Source organism: Bacillus rossius, chromosome 7, assembly GCF_032445375.1.
Source record: "Bacillus rossius redtenbacheri isolate Brsri chromosome 7, Brsri_v3, whole genome shotgun sequence".
NCBI lineage: Eukaryota > Metazoa > Arthropoda > Insecta > Phasmatodea > Bacillidae > Bacillus > Bacillus rossius.
In genome coordinates this window covers 44,380,841-44,400,577 of record NC_086335.1, presented here as the reverse complement: position 1 = coordinate 44,400,577, position 19,737 = coordinate 44,380,841, and the positions used below count along the sequence as shown (strand labels likewise).

Here is a 19,737-nt window from a genome sequence, read left to right as displayed (position 1 = left end):
TTAGCCTCTGATTGGCTGGTTAGAATATAAACAGTCTTTTGCAGAAATTCTAGATGGAAAGTGTTTCTGGCACAAGTTCGAGTAATATTTTACCGAATGCAACAAAAAAACCAACAGATAATTATACATATTTTTTAATTTATCCTGACCTTAATTTTCTTAAAACTGAGATAGGTACTCTCGTTCAAAAAATAAGAAAAAATAAGTTTAAAAATTTTACTGTGCATGTTTGAATTCCCGATTTGTAAAAAAATATTGAGCAATATGTTAACACATTTCATTTCTGCTGATAATGCTGTATAAACAAGTGAGAAAATCCCGCGTTTTCTGGATGCAATTAAACAATAGAGATCAACAACACAGTCATTCGTTGACAGTAGACAATCGGTTTTAGAGCTAAACACACTTTTCAGCAACTACCGTGTAACCGCACACTTTCGCGTTTGTAAACGTGTTTACTTAAACATGTTCACCTGAAGTAGTTCAGGGTCCCGTGTAACCGCGCCCTTACACTCAACAGTTTATTTGCCTACTGTCGTATGTAAACATACGTTATTGACTCCATAGTCTATACAGTTTCCTTGAGCCATGGACGGTACTTGATCATGAAAGTCTGAACATTCACCACTATCGATATGTCACTATCGATACGGACCGCAATTTAAACATCATGTTGCTTGTTATATACTGCTGGCCGTGTGTATAACCTAAGGCCATAAAACAAAATGCAATCGCGGAAGAATTCTGCAGTCATGTTTATATTTTTATTTTTTACCGTACCGTTTTACGTTGATACTTGATATTGATACCGAAAATGATTTATTTTTAACTTTAATGTTGGTTTTATTAACGGAAAATAATCATTTTCTTCTGTAATTTAATGTGATAACCACAGCACAATTCATTGTTTACGTTTACCGTTTCGTAGTGACTTGTGAACGGAAGTTGTTCGTTTTTAACTTTTTAATAATTTATCGTGTATACTATCGTAACAAGTATATTTTATTTTATTCGATCTACGTTACGTTGAAGATATGTTAATTATTTCAACACGCAACGCAAAATGCTGCCTCAATATATTATATTACCTAACCTATTTCTTGTTTACAAATTCTCGAAAATTCCGAGCCAAAAAAATTATCTCGAGACGAGATCGAGAAAATTTCTGTCTCGACTCGTTCTCGATGATGCCGAGACTCGCACATCACTAATTTTGTAGGGCACGGAGAACCTTTCAGGTTAGATTACATTTCCTGGCATGATTTCTCATTAATGAGCAGCAAGGTACCAAGTGGTTTGTACACCACTTAAGGCTTGGAGGTTCTGTTGTCTTAGGCCTTTGTGCATAAACATTAATGTAAAAAAAAATCTTCACCTCAGTACATCTCTGCTTGTGCAAACAGTAAGTCTTTTAGAGTCCATCAGTTATATTTTCCAATAAGTTTTGAAATTGGTGCTAACTATCCTCACAAATTAACATTTAAAATTCTGAGGCATGCTGTTACTTATTCTGTCTCCTTGCATGATAAGTGAATCCTGAATTATTTCTCAGCATGATGGCAAAGGTCTAGTGTGACTTGTAGTGTGTTTGGTGTTTTGACAGGTCAAGGAACAGTGCATTGTGGCTGTGCTGAAGAGCGCTCAAGTGCCGTGGAGCGAGACTGTTAGTGACCTGGTCAAGCTGGGCATCCAACTGAAGCAGGCTCTGGCTTCTGAAATAAGGCAGCAGTTGCAGCTGGTGGATGCGAAGCTGGTCATGAAGAAGTATGGTCTCAGAGATATCTCCCAGATTAATAGAGTAAGTAGAGCTCTGTATCTGTTGTCACTCAACGTGATTAGCTTAGGTCAGGTCGAACATAACCTAATTAGGTGTGAAATTATGGACATGATTTCAGATATTTGTACATCGCATAAAACCAAGACTTTACAGTAATTACGGTCTGTCTCATTGCAACAAACTTAAAAATCTAACTAAGCATGTTGTTGGAGGGTGTTTTCCAGAAAATTTTAAAGTTCAGATTCTAAAGGAAAAACAAATAGGAAAATTTTTGGAACTCTAAAATGATTCTTTGCTTACATGTGTGTAATTTCATGCCAATTTTAAGAGATCAGGAAGATGTGTATTGTGTACGTATGAACAGTTTTATTGACAATATAATATTTTTGTCATCATATTAAACGCGGAGTCAGGCCTGTATTAATACTAACATGTGGGCTATGTTTGTTGACAGAGAGTAATTCAGTACATTTTAAGACAAGGCCACGAGGACTGCCTGCAAGATGCCCTGCAGTTCGCGTCGTCGTCACAGAGGTTGACCGAGGAGGTGTACGTCATCTTCACCCAGGAGTACATCTCCAGCGGGCAGGAGGACCGGGCGCTGGAGCTGCTGGGCTCGCTGAGCCCCGCGCTAGCTGCCCGCGCCTGCCGGCAGAGCGTGTTCCGGGTGATGGCGCGGCTGGAGCAGGAGGCGCCCGACGACCGGGCGTGCGACCGCCACGTCTCCGGCCTGCGCCTCGCCCGTGCGAGGCTGCCCGAGGCCGACCTCTGCTGCGCCGCCGAGCTGGAGAACATGTGCCACATCGCCCGCCAGCGGGGCGTCACCCTCAACGAGAAGATGTACTCCACGGCGAAGGTGCGCACCCAGCTGCTCGAGTCCTTCGTGGGGAAGTTCGTCGAGGCGGGCGACTACGCCCACGGGAAGATACGGCAGCTGGTGGATCGGCTGGCCAGATTCTTTGTGACCAAACGGGAAGAAGTCTTGTTGCTGCTGGGCATCCAGAACTTGGAGCTGCAGAAAGGAGCTGACTTGACTGAGAAGGTTATTGCGTGAGTATCAGTTACTTTGAATTCCGAGAAAGAACGAGTATTGGCTTTCGCCCTCCTGACTCCCTCCGCAGGTGCAGCGGCTGTGGTATAGGGGGTAGGTCCAAGTGGCAGGGCTTCCCTACTCGGCAAACCAGCTAAGAGGGATTCCCGTATCTTTACTCCCCCCCTCCTCCCCTATTGAAGTGGTGCTTAAGGCCGGGCAGGGTAGGGAAAAAGGAAGAGGTGGTTGGAGAGATAACTGGTAGCTGTCAATGCCCAATTGACGAGGCTTGTGGTGTGCTGTGGTTGTGTTCCTGAACGACCACTCTTTCCTCATGCGTTGTAGCAACTGTGGGTGGCAGATCCATAGAGGGTTGTTTCCCAGTAGCCCAAAGTTGCGGAGTATTCTAACCACTGAGAACTCTATGGTTGTGATGACAAGAAACGGGGCAAGATGCAAGGGTTGAACCCAAGCCAAGAAGCCGTATTACCTTTACCCTCCCTTGGGTTTGGCGTGGTGCTGACGAAGGGCCTAGGTGGGCATGACCAGAGGCAAAAGAACCGGTGCCGACCCCACTAGTGTCTTACTGTATCTGAACAGTCGTGTATTAGGTATTTGCTGTGGTATCAATACTATAATAAGATCATTACTGTTCAGAATACTTTAAGTCAATGGTGTAAATAATTATTTTGAGTTTAATGAAAATATTTTGTGGGGGGGGGGGGGGAAATGACTATATAAACTATATTAATGTTGAGAATTTTCTAAAGTACTAAAAAAAAAAAAAAAAAAAAAATGGGGTGAACTTATTGAAAGGGTAAAATTGTATGTTATTATAGGTCATTTAATTTTTTTAACTTATTTTGGAATAAATTTTACCGAAGTGCGAATTTCTTAGGAGGGTTTTACTGTTTTTCACAAATCTCCTATGAGGATTTTACTGTATTTTACATTATTGTAAATGAGTTAAAATATTTAAATTTCACTTTTGTGAAGCACATGCATGAAATAATTTTAATTATTTGTTTAGTTTTAGTGAAATTTCATTTTTTTTTTAATTTTGTGTTTGATAAAGTCATTGCATTATAACATAGCAAAGTTTTTTTACTTAGGTAATTTGAAATATTATTTAAAATATATTTGTTGCATGTTTTAATGAGTTTATTTAGTAGTGAATTTTATGTAGTTAAGTAAAATAACATTACGTTTTATGCTTTTATCATTATGTTTTGGTCAGGTTACTGTCGCTGGGCTGCGAGACTTGGGAGGATATCCCTGTCAGACTTCACTCATTTCTCTGCAGAGTTCTCTGCAGTGAGAACACCCTGACACCAGCAATCGCAGCACACATTGAGGAGATGGTGTGCAGCCTGTGTGCAACATGCGGGAAGAGTGAGTGTTCCTGCAGCTAGTTTTCCTATTATAGTAAAACCTCATTAATAGAGTCAAGATTTTGTGGTGTTATTTTAAGACAAATTTCGGTGTAAAGAAATAAAGATTTCGGTGTTATATGGTTTTATTTTTTTGCTCAAAATACCCACGGCAAAATTTTCTTGCTTTTCTGTACGACATGCAAATTTATTAAAACAAATATTAATATACACTAAAACCTCATGATCTAATTACAATTAAGTTCATTTGCCAATTCATAGGTAATTAAGTTCACTTGCAAATTCATAAATTGAAACTTTTAAATAACTACTAAAAAATTCACGACTTAATTACAATCACATACACTACAAAATTACACAATTAAGCACTTCCAAAGTTACAATTAAGACGGTTTTATTGAAATGCTATCATAGTTAAATTTTTCCGCATTTTCTGGAGTGAGACGTTGTCTTCTGTCACTAACTACCAGTGAGTACATGGAAAATGAACGTTCTGCATCAACATTTGATGTTGGGAACCAGATTGCCCTTAAACTGGCTTGAGCAAATTCACTGTAGTCCCCTTTAAGAGAGCAAAGTACCTTTGCAACATCAATTTGGCTTGTTTCTGGCAATGAAAGTTCATCCTCAATTATTTTTTTGAAAGCAACATAGCCATGTATGAATGTATCGGGAGTGCGTCGTTTGCCCTACAGGCGTTTGCCCTAAAGGCGTTTGCACAAAATGTTTGATAATCACATTCGGACCAAGCTCCGGCATTTGCCCTAAAGGCGTTTGCCCTAAAAGAAGTTTTTCGACAGTCGTTTGCCCTACAGGCGTTTGCCCTACAGGCGTTTGCCCTAAAAGTTTGCGAATTTTCAATAATCCGAAAATGAATGCTTGCCGGCGTTTTCCCTATAGTTGTTTGCCCTACAGGCATTTGCCCTAAAGTCGTTTGCCCTACAGGTGTTTGCCCTACGAACCTTTTCGAAGATAGATGTCCTTACGTGTGTCGCCCCTGTTGACAAATGTTGGAACCATTCTCCAAATGAGTACAAAGTACAAAATTCACAAATTAGATGGCAGCACATACGGTTTGCTTTCCCAACGTTGAAGTCTAAGAATGCAGCTGGTAATTGAACCTTACAACAGATGGTGCGCCAATCTCAGTGACTGGATAGTATTTTTTAAATCATTTTTTAACAGAGAGGTTGATGATGTAATATTTTCCAATTATGGGGGGGGGGGGGGGGGGGGTTAACTAGCAAACGAATTAACTTAATTTAATATTGCTGCTATATATAAAAACAAGCGTTAACAAAAGGAGCTTACAAAATTTTATTATCCTTGCCTGCTGGAATTTTCACTTAAAGTCGTGTTAAAAACGATGACACTAAAATAATTTAAGGCAGAAGATTATACATATGCATTTATAAAAACATTTTCAGTGTTTAAAAGTTACTGTTAAAATAGCCTCCGAGACCTTCATGCCTATTTTCAATTTTTATATACCATGTGCCCAACTGAATCTGTCGATTTATGAATATTTTTGTAGAATGCGGTGAAAATACTTCCATCGAGAGTCTGCATATTTTGCTAATTCGCCCAGCCCATCTATAGCTTAACCCCTAATAAGTTTTATGGGAACAAGTGAACTATAATATAAGACTGATTTTATGTGTGACAGCCAATGAAATGTACAACTTTTCAAAATGCATTTAATCATATCATCCATATTGCCACAATATTTGAATTAATGTCATAGGTACGAGTGTAAACTAGGAACGATTTTGATATGTCGTGGAATGTACAATAATGAAATACGTAAAAGTATAATACTCAAAGAAATATCATTAAATATAACTCTGTTTCAGATGCTAATGAATCAGCAAAAAAAGTGCAATTTTAGTTAATAAATTTTCAAAAAAATTTAGTTTCAAAATTGCTATGATCTTGTTTTTAAACACTGAATCAACTTCTCTATATTTTTTGTAAGTGAAGCTTAGAAAATAAATATTTTAAAAAATAATTCACCGAATTACTTAATTTTCAATATAAACCGTTGCAATTTTAGTTAATTACATATTTGTCACATGCCCACAGTCTTACGACTTTAACAGTGGGCACGATATATATATATATATACATACACATACATACAGTATTTGGTTAAATGTACGCAATAGGTTTATCCAACCCGACTTGCTAGCCTTGGTCGGCAAATATGTTGGCTGTTTTCTCTGTTAGAACTCTGGGTATCGTGTGTATGGAGTAATGAATTCTTTCTTCAATTATGCTAATGAAATTTATATACCCACTTTTATACCCATGGGTATAATAGAATATAAAGCAGAAATTGGGCGTCGTGTGGGGCGTGCTTACAGGACAGTAAAACATAACAAAAACTGTTAGCATAACAATCATGTATCAAAAATAGTATTGGTTGTGCACGCGCAGTTCATCTCCACAAATTAAGTTTGTACGTGACTATAATTTTTTTTCTTCTGAGATCGTTTTTAGGTAGATTTCGCAGAGTGTCTTAAAGAAAATTTCACGATATTTTCTCCGATCTAGGTTCTATGAATTTCAGAATTTCTAATTGAGGTAAATATGAATGTCTAATGTATTGTTGGATTGGATTTATATCCCATACATATTGTTGAGCCAACAATTAATTTGCAATTTATTGTTACATTGGATATTATAGAAATATTCATAAGATTTTACATAGTTATTAAAACTTATGGAATTTTTCAGAAAGTTTATTTTTATATTGGTAGGCCGCACGGCGAAATCTACCTTTCCGACTGGCTGCCATCGGGGATTTTTCATTTATAATTATGGGATATATGATTTCACACTAGTATGCACACACGCTTCATATCTAAAACAATCTTGTTCAAACGAAAGGTTTTTAATTTTTTAATGAGACATTTTTTTGTGACAGATATCTCAAAGAAAACAAAAACAGTAATTCGGCAGAATTCTATACGAGCCTCGTTGCCAAATTTAATGGACGCAAAATAATAAATTACCTACACACAGACACAGCGAGGCTCTTTTCAGCGTAAATGTTACATGGCAGGAAAGATTAAAAAAAAGGTTTAGCTTGTGAGAAGAGCCTTTTCAAAAAAATGTCAGGTAGGAGTCCTGGTTCAATAAACAAGAAAGTCATTCGTTAAAAGATTCGACACGGCACAACTCGGCGTAAACTGGCTTACCAAGAAGATAGTCGGTTGAAACTAAAACGGCGTGAACTCCAATCGACTAAACCAAAAGTTGACTATGGATCCTCATCAGGGCAAGTCACTGATGTAAAAGGGTGTGATCTTCCTGAAAATGAACTATTAAGTAAGTGTGAACATTACATCGCGTCACTGCAAGTCACTTTGGAAGAAGGAAGGAATATTGTGGAACAAAAAATATGCATACAATCCCGCAAGGAAAGTCGTTCTGGGTGCGGTGGGCTAAAGTCACATTATTATTATTGAGAAATACCATTACGTATCTTCATTATTTTATTTTGTGAATATAAGTGGAATCCACTATGGAACTATGGGAAATATTATGGATATATTTAAATATATATTATATTACGGATATAGCTTATTTTAAGAATCATGCCAACCAATGACTATTATCGGCCAACTCTTATAACTGAACGTCAAAATGATCTAACACAAACATTACAAACTAAATGCAAATTATGGAAAACCCAGATCAAAACTAACTGGAATAGGTACTTCTTCATTGTGTACTTCAGCTGTATGTTGTGTATACATTCCAGAATAAAATAGTATGAACAATATGTAGGAGTTTAACCGCATTAGTACTATTATGCTAATTAACAGCTAGTATTTGCATTATTTACCTAGATGCTCGTACTATTTTAAATAATCATAGCGTAATGCGCGTCTTACAGCTGAAATTGAAATAAGCAAAGCCCCGGAAAAAAAGTTGTACCTTTTTCCAGCGATATTTTTGTTAAATCGCCAATGCTGTTTTCTTATTATACGATTTTTTTTGGTCGAAGACCTTACATCACCTAATGTTCCGAAATAATTTACAGAAAAAATATTCGATAACATTGAACTTAGCGCAGGGAACCATCTGTTGGTAAATCTAGGAAGTTCATACCACATGAATTCCCACTAAACCTCGATATAGGCTTACATAAGTGCCATCTAGCGACGGTTTTGTAAACTTTGCATTTAGAGGGAAAACATTTATTTAGGTACTGCCATCTGCGGAGGAAATATAAACTACAAGAACACTGTTTGAATCGATACATAATTGAAAAAAACCTATATTTCCCAAAATAACCTAAACTTCGTTTACCCTAAAGTCATTTGCCCTACAGGCGTTTGCCCTAAAGGCATTTGCCCTACAGGCGTTTCCCCTAAAGGCATTTGCCCTACAGGCGTTTGCACAAAATGTTTGATAATACCATTCTGTCCAAGCTCCGGCATTTGCCCTAAAGGCATTTGCCCTAAAATAAGTTTTTCGACAGTCGTTTGCCCTACAGGCATTTGCCCTACACGCGTCTGCCCTAAAAGTTGGCGTGGTTTCGTTAATCCAAAACATAAGTGCTTGCCGGCATTTGCCCTACAGTCGTTTGCACTAAACGGCATTTGCCCTAAAGTCGTTTGCCCTACAGGCATTTGCCCTACGTTTAGGGCAAACGCCTGTAGGGCAAACGATGTGTACCCAATGTATCAATGGGAAGATGGGAAACAGAAGGCAAGTTATGCAGAGACTTCTGTAGGTTTGAATCTTCTATGCTAACCCTACTCACATATCTTGGGTTGAACAGCAAATTAATGGCATTAAAGACTCTTAGACAAGGATGTCGTTTAACAGATGAGTTTTGCCTCAAAAGCTTATGTTTCTCACTCGCGACATGTTTCACAAGCGTATCGCGTCTCTCGTAGTCTAGCCTGCAGTTACAGAATTTGCACATTAAAATTTTATCCTTTGCTGGAAAATTCTTTTGATCGGTCACTTGGAGATACCTTCGTTTTAGGCATTATCAAAAATTTTTAATCACATAGGAAGAATTTAACCTCTTAATACGCAAAAACTTGCCATGCTGGAAATATCAAAACAATGGAGAATAGATGCGAATACAAACGCTTACCGAATACCAACATACGCACGTGAAAATTAATACCAACATAAACATGTACTATTTATTATTTACAATCGTTATGTTAAGCAGGGTTAATTTTATTTTCGTACCCTAAGTACTTTATTTTAAATAAACAGTAAAAGCAATGTGCTTTAGTGTGTAATATTTTAATGATTAAAAACGTAATCTTAGAAAAAAATATTTTGGACGTTTGTTATTTTTGTATTTACAGAAAGTGAATGGCGGCCATTGTATCATAGTTATCAACATCTTAAATTATTATGGTACACAAGATTACCGTTAATCCCGAGACTTCATTTAAAGATCTATAATGAATCACCGTTGCATATAATTTAATGTATATGGCTGCTAGTTAGTGTCAGAAATATTTGATTGTGCTGAAGATAGTGAATTTTCCTTACAGAATGGAAAGAAAAAAAAACGTAAATAATCAGGATAGACGAAATTTCGTGACATATCGCGGATTTCGCACAATTTCGTTTTATTTCGTGTTTTCAAGCGGTTTTCGGTGTTATTTCGTTTTATCGCGCATTACCATATAATCGTGCCTCTACTCATTAATAAAAAGTGTGTTCACAGTCCCTAGAAATTACATAGGAGTTACAATGCTATGTAATTCATTTTGTACAAAAGCATGGTTGTTATGTAATACAAAGTTATTTTTGTTCCGAGGGTAAACAATTACATGTAGCAAAGGATGGTTAGTGCAAATATCCCAGAATAATGTAAAGAAGCAATGTGAAGTTTCAACTAAAATAATACTGATGCCATTGCTTTGGTTCAGTGTATGTACGGAAAAAAAGCTTAGAAATTATGTATTCTTCCAGAATGATAGCACATATGTCTTTTGGTCTTTTTCATGCAGAAAAATATGTTTAACATTTGTATGTCCAGAAAGAAATGTTTGTGAGTAATACTAGACCTCTGACTTATTTAATTGATTAAAAATGTTATATTAGATTTTGCTAATTACAAAGCTTACTTACTATTGGTAACTAAAAAAAAACTTGAAAAAAATATTCAAAACATAGATACAGTAAGAAGTTAGATTGAAACAAATTCATTGAGATAAAACCTAAAAAATAAAAGGAAGGTATTTTAAATAAATATTGTGTATTTATTTATTCTCCTACGGTCATGACTTAAGGAAATATGTTCCTCACAAGTGCTAAATTACTGTATAATCTCGTTATAGCGAGCACGGCCGTGTTCTCGCTATTACCGTGCTCGCTATAACGAGGTATTTTTGAGGAATTTACGGCGTGATCGCTTGAAGCGCGCTTTTTTTATTTGTCTGCTTTATCTCCACCCCTTTCGCTCACCACTAGACATCTTGCCGTTGACGCCTGTCACATTCTTCAGCCTTGCAGTCGCCACCTAAGTGCGTGGCTTTAAAAATAGAATCCCGTCCTTTCTTTCTTTTATCAAACTTCCGTCGGCACTAGAGCTGTAGCAAACCGTATGTATTCGGTACTGAGTAACGGGTGCGCCACCTAGTAACGAGTAACGAAACGTTACACACTGCTGCATCTCGTTACTCGCATTATTCGTATGTTTTACGCATGCGCGCGCATATTAGATGAATTTACGTTACAAAGAACGAGGTTTGTTTATTAAGTAAAGTATAATTTGGAAATTTGTCGTCTAAGTTTATGTATGTTTTTGTTTTTATAATCGCGTATTTTCACGTTTTTTTTTGGTTGTTGTTGTTATCTTAAAAAAATAATATTAAAAAACCGCTCTAATGAGATTTGTTTCTTGGTTAACAAAACTATTAATTATCAAATATTGTTAATTGTTTATATTCTATTTATTATTTACGCGACGTCATACTGTACGCGTACGCAATACGACTGGATTCATTGCTGCAACATAACATAGCATGTTATGCGGTATCAGAAGTAACGAGTAACGTAAGGATAGTAACGATTACTAATTGTTATAGTAACGAATACATATGGGTACCCATTTTTTCGTTACTTTTACACCTCTAGTAGGCTAGGCACTACCTTATTTATTTCCGAATCGCTAGGACAGTTTTATTTAACTTTTGTTTCGGTCAGTTGTTGGGGTATCTGTCCGGGAAAGGGGTGGTGATGGTTTGAGTTTAATCCCAAATTTATTTTCTAAAAAAGTTGACAGGTTTCTTTAAATGAAAAAAGTATAGTTTTCCAGCGACTATTTTGTTTGAGGCGTACGTGCGTTGCCGCACTGCTGCTTTTTTGTAAGGAATTAAATCGTCGCGCTACACTAGCACCACCCGAACCAACATGGCCGCCAGCAGACAGCCCGCGTCGACGATAGATAGCAGGACAATGCTGCGTCGGCCGCGGGCTGAGATGCTATACTTACGTGGCATGGTAGGGTTCTGGTTATTTTGACGTAATCTGTGATCGCATCCGTACTTGTGGGGTATCGTTTTAAAGAGAATTCACACATCTGCTCACAGAAATTAAGATTTCGTTAATATAACCTGTTATTTTACAATTATACAGGTTTAAACACAATTTTTATGCTATTTTCGGTTAATTTTTATTTTTTGGGGGCCAAAATTTGTTCAATTCGGTTATAACGAGGACACGGTTATAGCGAGGATCAAACCCGGAACCGTGACACTTCGCTATAACAGGACTCTAGTGTATTTTAATATAATGTACAGCGGGGGTGACAAGGATATTCCTCACCGGCTAGATCGGGTAAATGGCGTGTTGTGTATGTCGTGAAGTCTGAGCTATTTTAGGCTTTTTAGTATGCTGAGATTCAAGTGATGTATTAAACTCAGGTGTGACACGTAGTGTGAAGCTCCACGGCCGCACGCGATAGCTCAGTATTCTCCCAGTAAGTATGAACTAAGCCAATCTCACGCTGAGGCATATCATCGTGCAGAGTGTAGTTTCCCTGGTCAGGGAGGTGAACTGTTGGAGGACAGCAAGCTGCACTCGGCCTTGTCAGCTTGCAGCCAGTGCTGCCCCCTGTGGCGAGTGAGTGCACCCTGGACCCAATAGCGCCGCATGGCGGTGGCGTGCAGGACTGGCAAACGACTCATGCCGTACGTCACTGCGCCCGAAGCTCGCTGCTGTATCGCAGGCCCTTCGTTATTTTGCGTCTGCCTCATTCTTCATCGTTCATCTTGATGCACCCAAGCCAAGAGGATCGCTGCACCTCTTGATTGCTGACCAGGCCTGGGCGGTGGGCCAGAAACCATGATTCGAAGCAAAGGAATTCTATTAATTTGAAAATTGTAGTCAGATTGTTCGCGAGTTGGTATTCAATATATGTACTACTGGACCTCGTGTATTTGCAATCTCCCGGATGCGGATAGTCGCTGCCTCATTCATCCTTTTATACCCTTTTTGAGGGCTAGCGGATGACCTAGTAAAAGGGTGGGTTCCTTGGAATCACCAGCTGCTTCTGGGAATTCCAGTACTATGTGTTACTGTGCGCACTCGGCCTGCCTGGTGGGAGAGGTATAGTGGCTGGACAGGTGGGCTCTGGCTGCTTCGTTGGCCCTCGGCGTGGTTGCCTAGGGCAACCGGAGAGGCGGGTGTGGTCGCCCTGGCAACGGGTGACGCAACTGACCAGACGGTCACGGCCCGGGCACATTTTGGACGGCTTATTGACCAGAGGTGTGCATGGGACAATAAAGATTTTCTTCACATTGTAATGGATGGCGTAGAAATCAATGGGATGAACGGGGATTTGTTTGATTAAAATGTGTTATTCTAGCTTCAACTTCTTGCTCAGGGACAAAATGTAACTAGAGCATTGGGTAACTTATTTTTCTTAAACCATCGTCCAAATGTGTGGTCTGGGAGAGGATAGTAACCATTTCTTTAGACTAATGTCATTACAGCTTAACAGGATATTTAAACTAAATTCAACAACTTATGCAGGGGTGTTTGATGGGAGATAAACACTAGGTTTGAAAACAATAAATATTTATTATAAATAAACTAAATATCGGTATTCATAAATTAGTCTTGTTATTACAAAAATTAATATTTTAAATCATGAAATTTATTTATTTTACTTTTATTTTATGGGACTTTCAAAATAAACTTTTAAAGATATCAAAATCTTTAAATTTATATAACTACAGAAATCTTAAGGAAATTTTATTATGTAATTAGTTCGTCTAAGGAGTTAGGCTCCTTAGAGGGACTTATACTTGCGATTTGCAATCATTCTTGGATGCACTTTTCTCTTCTGCTGTGTGACTCTGAATTGTGATGATTTCACTTCAAACTTCGTGCACTTCAGCTGAGTTACTAAAAGGTCCCTCCTGATCCAAGTGAACCTTAATGACATTAAATTTTTATTCTTGCATCGAGAATGCAAACCTGAGAGACTCATTTCCAGGGGGGACAAAGTCAGTCCAGCAAGCCATTTGCAGTGGCTGACACACGGTTTAAGAACCTTCTGTCACATCTTCCAGAACATTTCAGTCCCGCCCCATCCAAATTTCATAACCAGGGCTTGGAGGCTAGCTAAATAGGTCCCCATTTCGTCAGCAAGACACACTGGTGCAACCCGCGCTACTCACACCACAGCGCACGATGGCCGTGCTAATGCACGCAGCTGAGGTAAAACCGCAGTAATTTGTTGTGCCAGCACAGCGCTCGATTAGCACTAGCCTCGTGCCCCCAATTAACGAGTCACACCACTGCACAGCCGTGGCACCTACTCACAGTCCGGACCATGAAACAATTAAAATTTAAATTAGGCAGTACTGGAAAATTCTGAAACGTGGCAGTATTGTGCACTGAGTGTTGAGAGTGTATTCAGCTATTGCTTCACCTTTATAATGGCTTACCTAGATTTTTTATTTGTACGTGCAATTTTAATTTAGGTATGAAACTTTTAACTATTAACCTTTTTTTGTTGAAATGATTGAAGTAGCTACGTATTAAGTTTCAAGAAAATCAGGCATTGGCTTTCCATATTTTATCAGTTATACTGTACTTAAACTTTTACTGCATGATTGTTACAGGCGAGCTACATGATTGGGTGTCGCTGTATTCATGGGCCTGGATGTTGAACCAGTCGCTTAGCAACAGTGCTGCCAACACCCAGAACACCAGGGACCACTATGTCCGATGGCGCCTTACTCCTCTCTACTATGACTCGCACCCAGAGGCGGCGGGAACTGCCGGTGTCTTGAGCGAATTCTTCCTGCTCATCGTGTACTACAGCCGCAAGAAAGTTTGGCACAGGACGGACAGTGCATTCTACCTTAACTTCAGCAACAACAATGACTCAAAGTGGCTGAAAGCTACCAAAGTGAGTTGTATTATGATTTTGCTGTTTATACATTTATAGAAGTGATAGAGTTTAAATAAGTGTTGAGAAATAATTTTGTTAATTTATCACAGGAATCTTCTTGTTCAATAATTAGTGAATGTGATGTTAGACTAATTTTTTATCCAATAACTACTGAATAATTCATTCTTGTGTAACACCTTTATCATTAATTTTGAAGTACATCAGATAAATTTTTTTAGTTGAAAAAAAATGTGCTTTTCTAATGAGGAATGATTAAAGGAGTAATTTTTTTAGTTATGCATACAAAATTTTGTTAAAATTAAGTTTGTTCAGCCCTTGCTAAATTTATCTTAATGACATATTGCAATATCTTATTTGCAAACAATGACCATAGTACAAGAACTGACTGAAAACTCTATACTTTTAGGATGAATATTGCATAATTATGATCTATCTATAACATTTTATTACTTTGTTTCTTAATCGAATGTCAACATGTGTTTTGACAATGAGCATAGTGGCATAGTGTATGCCAGTTAATCTGATCAATTTTCAATTATAAAATTAGTAATAAGTAAGCTGCCATTTTGAACAGCTGAATGCTTTGATGTTGAATTTTGTGCAGGTGTTTACAGGAATGACTGTTGGAAGTCAAATAAAAAATTAGTTGTAGAATGCACTGTTAACCTGGAGAAAAAAAATCATGTTATGTTTTAATTATACTGCAGGTATCGCAGATGGCAATGTGTCCTTCAATGTGTCCCTGCATGTGTGTGTGTGTATATATATATATATATATATTCATACATAGAGAGAGAGAGAGAGAGAAAGAAAGAAAGAGAGAGAAAGAAAGAAAGAGAGAGAGAGGTGGCACATTGGTAAAACACAGGTACTCTCATTCTAGAGGACCCAGGTTGAAATCCTAATTTGACCATTCTGATTTATATTTATCCATGGTTTTTCAAAATCACTCCAGGAAAATGCTGGGATAGCTTTTTACAGTAGGCAGTAGCTGAATTCCTCTCCACTGTTCTTGTTTTGTGAGTGTGTCGTCATCTGTTGTGTAGCATCGCCGGAAAGAGCTTCTGTCGAGGATGGACTCGGTGTGCGAAGTCCTGTGCCAACACGGCGACCTCCTGAGCCTGCAGGCCGCGGCGACCTTGGCCGGGTCCCTCTCCATGCTGCAGGCATCCCTGGAGAAGTACAGCAGCGGCGTGGAGGCCCACCGCGTGAGGGCCAAGCTCCGGGACGCTGTCGACGGCTGCCTCCCGGCACTGCTCCTCAAGACGATCGGAGCTATCAGGATCGACCAGGCACTCGCCTTGGGCGTGCTGTGCTCGTTTGTCAGCGGAGACCGTGCCCAGCTGTTCCGGGAGTACCTGAACCGCTTCTCCTCGGACAGCTACAGGTCCAAGTTGCTGGCACAGCTCGGGCTGCAGTTCAGCATGATCACGGACGAGTCCGCAGGCAGGGCTTGGTACAAGGACCTCCTGAAGAGGCTCAAGTGGTCCGAGAAGCTCATCTCCCTGGGGGTTCCCTGCGGCGACCTCTTCCGTGGAGACGGCTCCTTCGTCGATGTGATACTAGACGGGCTGACGTCCGCGAGGGGCGTGAACCTGAGCATGATCATCGAGTACTGCTACGACTTTGACGTCGGGCTGCTCACGTCCTTGACCAAGTACCTGGAGAAGGTGATAGGTTCCTGGGAACCGCAGATGGTTGTTACCACAAACTTCGAGGGCAGGAGAGAAATGGTGGTAAAAAACGACGAGGAGGAGGTGTTCGCAAAGTGCAAGGAAGTGGTGGATTTGCTCAAAGCCGAATATGAGAAACGGATCTCGGTGTTCCTGATCGAGCTCATGAGCAACATTAACTTCTACCATTACGAAATGTACATGTGTGTTTTCAAGCTGCTTAGGAGCCTCAACACCTCTCACCAGTTCAGGATAAGCAGCATCGTCCTGTATCTCAAAACATATCAGAGAAACATGTACGTATGTTGTTAAATTATTTGATGCATGTCACTGAGTTATGAAATGTCATAGATTATTCAATAGTTATTAATGTACAGCGAATAATGGACACTTTTTAAATCACCGGCCAAATACAGTAACTCACAGTTTAGAATTTTCCCAAGGTACAGTGAAATCTTAATTATCCGGGCCCGTATTATGTGGTTTTCATGTTATCCTTTCTTGAATTCAGTTTAATTGTTACTTTGTTGTATTCTGAAACTGTATTGGGAAGCTATTTGGTCTGACCTTTAGTGTCACTTTAGCGATCACTTTTAGTACGCTTCAAATCCAAGGGGGATGCTTTGACTGCTGCTTCACGTTTCCAGTCTCTGTCTTGTTTGTTTCACGTGCTATAATGACACACACTGCCTGCACTTCAACCCGGCAGGAGCCCAGCGAGTGACGTGATTGGCTGGTATTTGGCTGGAGGAACACTGGAAAAATATTAAAAAAATGGGTGTGTGTACTTTTGTAAGGGTGTTAGAAGGTATTATACTTACTTGGTGTGATAAAAAAAAACTAATGTTGCTTGGGCTAAGGAGCTGATTTTCAGATAATGTCGTTCTCAGTTGGGAACTGATTTTTGGAAAACCACATTCCCAGTTGATGGCTATTTAATATAATGAACATCGCTGCTGAATTTCAATACTAAAAATGGGGAATTTGTAATCTTTATCATCCCCACAACCTGTCTTGATAACTAATTAAAATTTGAAAGTGAGTAAAGAATTAAAATTTAAAAGAATCTCTAGGAGATGCAGGAGGCATCAGCAATGCAATAGCCATTGTGATGGAGACGAAGAAAGCACCAAGAATGCAATATCATTAAAAAAATAGAAAATCATGATTATTAATGCCCCCACAACCCTCCTTGGAACCAGATTTTTGTAAAATCCTTTCTTAGCAAATTTATATGTAGCAAAATGAACACACGTCCCAAAAGTCTGTAGGTCTTATAGTTGCTGATAATTTGTGAGAGTGATTCATTGAGTGCTATTTCACTTCATACAAACTTACCACCCCTTTTTGACCCCATTAGGGATATCATTTAAAAAAATACATCTTAGTACAGCCCTATGGTATTCAAGGAATATTTCCTCCAAATTTCAATGCTCTAGGTTCACCAGTTTAGGCTATACGATGACTGTCAGTAAGTGTTAAATTTTTATTAAGTAAATGAAAAATTTTCTTTTTTCTCATTCTGGTGCATGTGACAAAAAGAAAACAAGTAATAAACACGGTAATGTGTTGTGGCAGGCCGCCGCAGCAGGAAGAGAGGGAGCAGTGGCTACTGCGGTTCCCCGACAGCAACGGCCTGCCGCCCATCGCAGAGTACCGCCTGCCCCTCGAGGTGTTCATCCAGCAGGACAAGTGGAAGGTGCTGAAGCTGCTCGGCTCCGAGATAAACCTGGCCACGTACAACCAGTGGCTGATGGCGTGCGGCACCCTGCCCTTGGACCGAGACCGGATACTGGGGATCGCCATCAAGGAGTCCGTGAGTGGCTCGCGTCGTTCGTGGTGGTGTTTCCCGTCATGTTCCTTCCTTTACCACAAAAACCCTTCGACGAGGTTCGTTCTGGTTGAACATGATATTTTCAGGACGATTCTCATGTGTTGTACTGCATAATTTTCAGGCAGAAACTTTCCTTGCTTTGCATACAAATGCTGATGATTCTGAGTTTTATTTTGTAGTGTACTACTGAAAAAAATAAAGTTCAAGCTTTCTTACCGTGAAGCCTACTTACAAGGAAGAAATCAAACTTAAGTATATTGATTTAAGGTCAGTCATATCAGAGTCATTCCGTGTGAAATCACCAAGTTGAGGTTGCTCGACTATTTTTAAAAAAATTAATATTTTTACCACATATAACCTTATCAATGGGTAGTTCAAAACCATATTCATTTTATTTTTGTGTGCCACCATTTTCAGTAGAGGCTTGTATATCTTCCCAAGTGCGTGCTCTAACAGTGGTTTGCAGTGGTTTCAATAAAAGGTCATTGTTGACATTGTATTAAAGATAGAAGGTTCTGGTCTTCACTGAAGTAAAGTAAACATTGTATGGTTACCAAAAATGTCTAGAAATAAAGATATAATTTTGTTTAACCTTATGTGAAATGACCTTGAAATTTGTCAAAAATGTTATAAAAATTCCATTTTTAACATTTTTTTAAAGTGACTTGGAGTTGGAACCACAGGGCAAATATTTTTTTGCAATAAGTATGGATGGCAGACTTTCCAGAAAAAATGAGATAATGTGTGGGTTTAAACTCCTTCCTGGTTTTCTGTTGCATTAAACTTCTAAAATTTTCATTTTTTTGAGTTTTTCAAGGTCAAATATCTCAAAAGGGGGACCAGGTAAAATTTTTCTGTTTCCACTATTTAGTACACCTACTGGTACTTAACAAATTCTGCAAGTTTCATTTTGTGGTTCAAACAGGTGTAGAAGTTACAGGCTTTGAAACTTGGGTAAAAAGTTGCATTTTACGTAGAAAATAAAAATTAACAGTGGCTCATGTTCACATAGTCTTTTAGTGATTTTACCTTTAAGTTAAAACAATTTGTAGTGCTAATAATAAAAAACATAAAACTCACCCTATTACATTATCCAGATTTGCAAACCACAAAAAAAAATGTCAGCTGCAACAGATTTATTTTACAAGTTTGACCCGCAGTTTCTGAGAGAGTTCTATATTTTTCTCTTCAGTTATATTAAATGTTCTACCTGTTATAGTAGTGAACTCTGTAGGTTTCAAAATGTCTAGAACATTCTTCATCTCCACCCATAAAACATCATCTTTTGTTTTACTGAAGCTTGTAGATGGACCACCTGGTGTGTAGAAGACCACCTTGATATCACTGTTTTCTTGAGAAACCTCACAAACTCTACCAATATACCATCTGTTATCATAAACACACACAACAATGTCGTTTACTGAGATGTCACTAATGTTAAAAACACCAGTAGTGCCATCAATTGGATATTCTTTGTGTTTCGTATCAAACGATGCTGAAATGATGCTGTATTGTATTGTTGATGTGTTCTTCGGTTTAAAACAATGTTGATCTCTAGTGCTTAAAATTCTTTTAGCATTATCAAACCTGCTTTTTAAGTGAAGATCTGCCTCCTGAACTT

The 19,737-nt window shown here is 38.7% G+C and overlaps 1 protein-coding gene across 4 annotated transcripts in view; it reads left to right on the top strand.

Moving 5' to 3' along the window:
* Positions 1-19,737, top strand: part of LOC134533924 (kinetochore-associated protein 1) — a 76,867-nt gene that overhangs the window by 33,545 nt on the left and 23,585 nt on the right. For all 4 annotated transcript variants that reach the window (XM_063371731.1, XM_063371730.1, XM_063371733.1 and 1 more), the window contains 6 exons: positions 1,604-1,798; positions 2,232-2,827; positions 4,045-4,199; positions 14,317-14,606; positions 15,656-16,578; positions 17,861-18,098. In XM_063371731.1, the coding sequence (XP_063227801.1) occupies positions 1,604-1,798; positions 2,232-2,827; positions 4,045-4,199; positions 14,317-14,606; positions 15,656-16,578; positions 17,861-18,098 (2,397 nt within the window). The remainder of the gene's footprint in view (positions 1-1,603; positions 1,799-2,231; positions 2,828-4,044; positions 4,200-14,316; positions 14,607-15,655; positions 16,579-17,860; positions 18,099-19,737) is intronic.